The sequence below is a fragment of the Bidens hawaiensis genome, unplaced genomic scaffold (genome assembly GCF_021521415.1).
Source record: "Bidens hawaiensis isolate Kalapana, Puna unplaced genomic scaffold, B.hawaiensis_p1.1 tig00001463_1, whole genome shotgun sequence".
Classification (NCBI taxonomy): domain Eukaryota; kingdom Viridiplantae; phylum Streptophyta; class Magnoliopsida; order Asterales; family Asteraceae; genus Bidens; species Bidens hawaiensis.
In genome coordinates, this window is record NW_027491083.1 from 2204395 (window position 1) to 2211466 (window position 7072).

At 35.4% G+C, this 7072-nt stretch overlaps 1 protein-coding gene across 2 annotated transcripts; it reads right to left on the reverse strand.

Annotated features, from left to right (window-relative positions):
• Positions 1–2452: 2452 nt before the first annotated feature.
• Positions 2453–5927, reverse strand: LOC143579707 (RNA polymerase sigma factor sigA-like). 2 transcript variants are annotated; one of them, XM_077062938.1, is made up of 9 exons: positions 5259–5927; positions 4402–4600; positions 4233–4325; positions 4035–4163; positions 3913–3966; positions 3771–3827; positions 3609–3671; positions 3382–3494; positions 2453–2760 (listed from the first exon to the last, which is right to left on the reverse strand). In XM_077062938.1, the coding sequence occupies exons 1-9, from the start codon at positions 5918–5920 to the stop codon at positions 2628–2630; spliced, it is 1503 nt and encodes a 500-aa protein (XP_076919053.1). In that variant the 5' UTR covers positions 5921–5927; the 3' UTR covers positions 2453–2627. The 2 variants fall into 2 exon arrangements, with proteins under 2 accessions (XP_076919053.1, XP_076919057.1); XM_077062942.1 differs by having other exon boundaries at positions 2453–2765.
• Positions 5928–7072: the final 1145 nt, after the last annotated feature.

Here is a 7072-nt window from a genome sequence, read left to right on the forward strand (position 1 = left end):
TGCAAGAAATAACGGTTTTGGCCCGTCAACTTGTTACACTTGTTTTCGCCTTTTCAATCCCATCATATATCCACAACATCCTTTAATAATTGACTTTCAACATTTTAGTAGTTTTGTTATGATAATCATATGAGGTATAGGCTTTGCATGTGATTGTCGACTGGTTTATTAAGTTGTGTGGTTCAAAATCAGCTTTCTTAGAAATTATGCTAGCTAGGTTATATTGACGTTAGTTAATTTAGAGCTTAAATCCCTAACCGATAATAGGCAACTTGGTTATTAATTGGTATAACGTGTGATCCACCCACGGGAAAGATCTAAATAAAAAGGTATGGTATGGCAACTAGTTATGATTATCTTCGAACTGATCTTGTATGGGTTGTAAACCGCAGGTCGTTGACCTATAAGAACCTAGTGAAATAGGCATGATTCATAGCCAGGTTGGTATTAATCTATCTTAGCACTTCGTACGTTGTTGTTGGTTTAGGTTTCCACACAGTTTCATAGACAACATCATCCATTCATGTTGCTTATCTTAGATGATTCAACTCTCAATAGCTATCCTGTGGCGGACAGAGCTAGCAGGTGACGATAAAGGTGCCTCCACATTTCGAACCTCAGGAGAGAAGGACGTTTGATCTAGCTTTTCCATTTGAGTCATCTGAATCTTAAAAAAAACCATCCTTAGTTGTGCCTTGAGTTCTCTCTTTTCCTATTTTTAGTTTGTTTATGTTTTAGAGGCCATTTTTCTTTTTTTACTTATGTTATACATTGATGTAAAACCTAATATCAAGAGCTACATTATCCACATATTGATATCTGGTGCACTTACCTTTTTTGTGCTATAATATGATAGGTGTACTTGTCTATTAACATGCTTAGTTAGTTAAGTATTTTAGGTTCAATACATTTTAAACTAATCGGTGTCCATTTAACTTAAGTATTACTATTCGAGAACAGCACATTCCCTGTCTCTCAGGGCATGCAGCGCAGTGACCCGATTGTCACAAGTAACATACAACTTTGGATCGATTCTTCTTGACCTTCTCCTTGCACTTGGTTTAGATCGGTTGCTCTCCGATCGATTGGATTCGGTCTTAGCCATTGCCTCAACGTCAACTGCGCTCTCGGTTCTAGTGACCCCAAGACCGAACTTCATCGCCCTCTCATGCGCTTATTATAAACAAAATTGGAATACAATAACTTACTTTGATCACCCAAACCTGATTTGAACTCCTCATCCTCGATTAACTCTTCGTATGCTTTTAACTGACCATCAATATCTTCAAACTTCGCGGTTTTAAGATTGAGAATCTGTTCAAGAGAGGCCATCACTTGAATATACTTTAATCTTGGAACGGTATTGAGAAGTTTCTTAACAAGCTTCGGTTCATCCGTGACTTGACCCAAAATTCTCGGCTTGGAGGCTAACCGGACAACTTTCCAGTGTAATCGTCAAGTGTTCGTGTCTTTCATTCCTAATCGATCAAACTCAGAAACCAACCTTTTGCAATCTTGCTTCCCTAACACGCTCGTATCCAACATGGCTGGTTGTTCGATTCCCATATTTTCTTGGTAGTTTCTTGATCACCAACTTGCATGATCAATGGCTCAGACACCGATTGATACAACAATCCCATAGCGAGATCGCTCTTCTCCTAATTGGCTGAATCCGAGTCGGTTAGTTCACATACTTTGTGAATACAACGTACAGTCTTCACATGTAGGGACCAAACACTAGAGTTCGTGGGTGAAAGCATCGAACATTGAACAAATGACAGCCTAGATTCTTTACCTTCAGTGGCAGAACATTGCCTCCCATTGATTACCTTCTTTGAGAATACGTTAACGGTGTGCTCAGATCCGTTGTACGAGTAGGTTTCGATCAAATCGACTTGTTCGATCGATTTCTTGGTCAACAAAGTGTAAGTGGCGTTATGTTGCAACAAAATACTCTCGAAAAAACCAATCTTGTTCGATCGAGGATGGTGTTCGAAAACCATGGTTACCGACGAAAATCATAAACATAATCACATTTATTTTACGATTATTTAGCGACGCTCTGATACCAATTCAAGAATTGAATCAATATCAAGAACACAAAACATATAAACGAACACAATATTTAAAGAAAACCCACGTTATTATAATTAGGAAAAATACTCAAAACCCAACTACAATAACTATATGATCAAAACGTACTTGGTAATTACCTATTTATAGTGTAACCGAAGCTTGACAAGGAAGAAAAATATTAAACCCTAGTTTTCACTTAACGGGCTTAACGGCCCCTTCTTATATAACCGGGCCAAGCCCCTCATGGCCCAAGTCATGAATTAATCGGCCCCTCATGCGATACTAAGCTTTATATCCTTTTCAAATAAGAAATGGGCTTATATTGTGTTTTCCTTTTAAACAAAATAAAACCAAGTTTATTGGGTCAGTTGGGCTTATCACAAAATATGAATTTATCTGCACTAATGACAGAAAAATGCATGTGATTACATATATACTCTTACAAAAAAAACAAACACATAGGTGCAGATTTTAGCTGCATTATGTTCTTTTATACAACACACTTAACTCTTATCATACAATATATAACTTCGCGAGGGGAATATATGCTGTTATTTTAGTACAAAAACCATACCAAAATTCAGTATTTTACCAGCAATGCCTCGAGTCTGGTATTTCTTGCAGCATGTTTTAGCTTCTCTAGTGCAACAAGTCCAATCTGCCTCACACCTTCCCTCGATAACCCTATTCTGAAATGTCAATCAAAGTCAATTTTTTATTTTCTTTTAAACATTTTGTGCAAGTGGAAATGGGCACGGTCGGGGTGACCCGAAAACCTTTCTGTCAAACTTTTTTAAAAACTATTAGGGTGCCAAATGAGATTTTTTTTTAAATAATAATCCAACTTCCTGTAAATAAAATAAGAATAAATTACAGCTTTCGTCCTTTAGGTATATAGGAAAGTTCACTCATTCTTAAACTAAGGAAATAACAGAAATTCCTTTTAGTTCGTTTGTTGTTACAGTTTACGTCCTTTCCACTAACAAACGTGAGTTTTTTCTGTTAAGCTCAGTCATGACACCCTGTACCATTGTACCTAGCATATGTAGGCATTTTCGTCTTTTTCAGATAACTTTTTTAGGAGGTCTAAGTTTTACCGGTTTCTGTTATTGACTTGTTTCCGTCGTTTAGGAGGTCTAAGTTTTACTCGTTTCCTTTTCTATAACATGTTTTGTTTTACCCGTTAACTTAAGCACAAGTTGAAGTGTCCAATCCATAAGTATATGAACTGAAACAGCCATATTAATTATAACGTATATATTTAATCTTCTAAACATGTTCGAAGTTCGAACAAAGCAATATTACCTTTTGCCAATATCCTCCCAAGTAAGGCATTCATTGCCAATACCATAATAAAGACGGATAATAGTCTGCTCTCGTTGCCCGAGACTCACAGTAATAAGCTTGTTTACTTCATCCTAAAACATCAAGAGCAAGTCATTTCAATATGCAGTTCATTATGTAGGGCCCACATATAGATGACCGGTTCGGGTCAAAGCGGGCCAATCCGGGCCCACAAACATGTGAAATACCTTAAGAGCTTTTTCACCTACTCCATGCCAAGGGTCATTCTCCATGCAGTTATCTGCAATATCCTGTGATTTATATAACACCCGTTAAAAATATAATAAAGTTCCGTGTTTTAATGAACGTTAATATGACAGATAATGAAAAGGAGCTGATATTTGACTTACATTATCAAGTGTTTGACCAGGTTGACCCCTATCAAGTGAGAAAACTTTAGTGATTGCCTACATTGATTACCAATTTATATTTAACATCAAAAAAAATAAGGAAATAACAGCATAAATACGCGTTTGTAGAGCCCATTAGTACCTGTTTTGCGTTTATAACTTTCTTTCTAGACATATTCAAGCTTTCTGCAATTCTCTAATGGATCAAATGCAAAAAAAATCAGTCAAGTTGTTGCATTGTTTTACTATGTTTTACTAACTTACATCAACTGATGGGTTTATTCCTTGTTCTTCTAATTTGATTTTTGCATTTCTGATTGCACTCTGTCTTTCATGCAAATGGGTAGGTAATCTTAGAACTTTAGAGTTTTCCATTAATGCCCTTGAAACACCCTGGAATTATAAAGTATGTTTATGAAGGAATATTCAATACAAAGAACTTATGTATTCTACATTATTCACCTGTCGTATCCACCAATAAACGTAGGTAGAAATCTTGAAACCTCTAGACGAATCATATTTTTCTATACCACGAAGTAGTCCAATTAGGCCTCCCTACATATATATTTGCAGTATATTATGTAAAAAGACAATGCATACTAATCATAGCATTTAAGAAGAGTCTAGTCACCTGAATAAGGTCAGCCATTTGAGCTCCCATATTATCATATTTTTGTGCAATTGACATTACTAAACGGACATTGCTTAATGTGAGTTTCTGTCTTGCCAAAGTGCATTCAATCTGTCTGGTTCTTAACTCTGTTCGGGAAATCCTCATGGAAGTTGCAAGTTGCTCTTCTGAAGGATCATATCCCAATTTTTTCTTCAGTCTGCAAATTACATAGTAAGTTCAGGATACGTATTTCAAACAAATAATCATTCAAATTTCTGTGTACACTGCTGATCTTGTCGGGTTCTAGCCTTACGAACCGAACGAACACAAACGGAGCATGTTCGTGTGCGTTCTTTATCTTTAACCGAACAAACGATCAAACACGGACAATTAAACGAACGGGGTTTTCTTGTTCTTGTTCGTTAAGGATATGAGCATGTTCGTGTACGCTTATGCTTGTTCGTTAACAGTATAAACGAATGGTTCACGAACGTATATGAACAAACATAATTGAGCATAGATGAATGAACATAACTAAGCTAAAAGCCTAAAACCAGCTGAAAGTAATCTGAGCAATGTGTTGGAAAGAGCTAATAAATCTAGACTAAGTAGTAATGGGCCAAAACAATTTAAAAGAATATATTAATGAAAGTATGTAGACGAGCTTAAACAAACATAGATGAACCAAAATGTACAAACACAAAAGAACTTAAATGAACGAATGAGACATGTGTTCATGTTCGTTTAAGTAAATTAACAAAAGCTTTTGTTAATTTTCACTCATTTATTACATAAACGAACTTCCCTAATGAACAGTTCGCGAATTGCTCACTTAACAAAATTTCAAATATTGAGTAGATGGAAGTATAAGTTACCTTGATTTCTGCTCTTCCAAGAGTAAACCGACTTTAATTTTCCTCGATAGAGCGTTCACCTCTGAGTGGGTCAACAACACCTCATTTCTCCCACCTTTAACATGACCTTTAAATTGATTTTGAAGAAGGTTTGTATCCATTGTATATTCCAAAAGCTCAACCGAAACATCTTTGTTAACAGACAAACTATTTTTTAACTTTTCTCCAGCATTTATTCTCCGCCTTCTTGCTGATATCTGCGAGCCTGTGACATGCATCTTTTTGCTGTTTTTTTCTGTGGTTACATTCCTTTCAGTTGAAATATTCCATTGTTTTTCAAGCAAAGATTTTTGTAAAAGCAGTAAAGCTTCAACTGAAAGTTCATATTTGGAACCTTCGCTTTCAAAATGATCAATTATACGAGCACATTGATCTGTGCAGCTTGAAACATTTGCACCAGTAGCAGCATGATTCTTTATGGCATTTAGGGCTTGTTTATCTCGGTTGGATTTAGGACTAGGGTTGTAGTTTGATGATCTCTTTGTGGTGATCAGATTCTTAATGAAAACAAATGTGAGCCCGATATCACTCCTGCAGGACAGCTTTTTGGTTGTATCCGAGTAAAAATAGGAAGAACATAACACCCTATTTCCTATCCTTAGTCCAATTGTAGCTGTGTACATGATACGTATCGCTATACACGAATTGCAAAAATTAGCATCACATACCAGGAGAATACTATTTTATTGAATCCATGACACACATCCTCGTTAACAACAGAATTGTTAAATAGTCTTCAGGATTACCGAGATCAGTTGCTTAAAATGCCTATTCACAACAAAAAGGAAGATGACGCTTCAATTCAATCAGTCAGAAAGGATGAAACGGAATAAAAATATTAGGTCACTCAAGTCAAATAAATACTGTTGAACTGTTTGTTCAAAATCCCCAATTCGTTGCGCCAACAAAACAGAAAATATCTAACAGTTTATCTTAATATAATATTAGTGGATAAGCAAACTCTTTATCAAATCTTAGCTCTAAACTGTAAATTACACTTAATCGAATTCAAAATTGACGCCAAATCTGTCTCGAATACGTCAAGTATACTTATAATTGCAGCATGACATTAACATACAGATGAATAATGCTATGGCAGTTAACTCACATATATATATATATTACTTAAAGATGGCTGCTAACAACAATGCTTCAATTAAAAACACACCATAGGTTAATATTTGTGGATAAACGACTTCATTATCGAAGCTTAGTTCTAACTGTAGTTATCTAATTAAGTCGAGTTGAAATTTTACTTTGGAATTCATGAGCATATATAATTGCAGCACAACAGATAGATAATAATTTTATGGCAATTAGTTATATATTAACCACCGAATCGGAATAAGAATATAACATAAACAATTTCATGTGTTGGATTTCATTCTGATTAGTCCAGTTGATTGCATTATAGATTGATATGGTGAGAATTAATCAACATGTTGAGATTTTATACATTAGAGAAAAACGAGTACGGAAGGTAATTTCGACATTACCTCAGGTAACGATCGAGCTCCTGGATATGCGACTCTGTGAGTGACACAGAGAGAGAGATGATGATGAATTGAGGATAAATATTGATAATAACCAAGCATGTATATGTTTGACTGAGTGAGCCTGATCGCAATGATGTATCAACTTCTGGCCTCCTTTTCATTGTTTTTTTTTAGGATAAAAGAAATTTGATATCTTTCTATAAATATCTCGTCTTTAGTAATAAACAATTCTACAGAATAATGAATATCCTTGCAAAATTTTCAGAATCATAAAGTATA

Coding starts and splice junctions, on each gene's coding strand:
- LOC143579707 (XM_077062938.1), bottom strand. CDS start 5,920: ATGTACACAGCTACAATTGGACTAAGGATAGGAAATAGGGTGTTATGT. Junction 3,828..3,912: donor AAGTTATAAACGCAAAACAG/GTACTAATGGGC, acceptor TAATCAATGTAG/GCAATCACTAAAGTTTTCTC. Junction 2,761..3,381: donor TGGGAGGATATTGGCAAAAG/GTAATATTGCTT, acceptor ATTTCAGAATAG/GGTTATCGAGGGAAGGTGTG.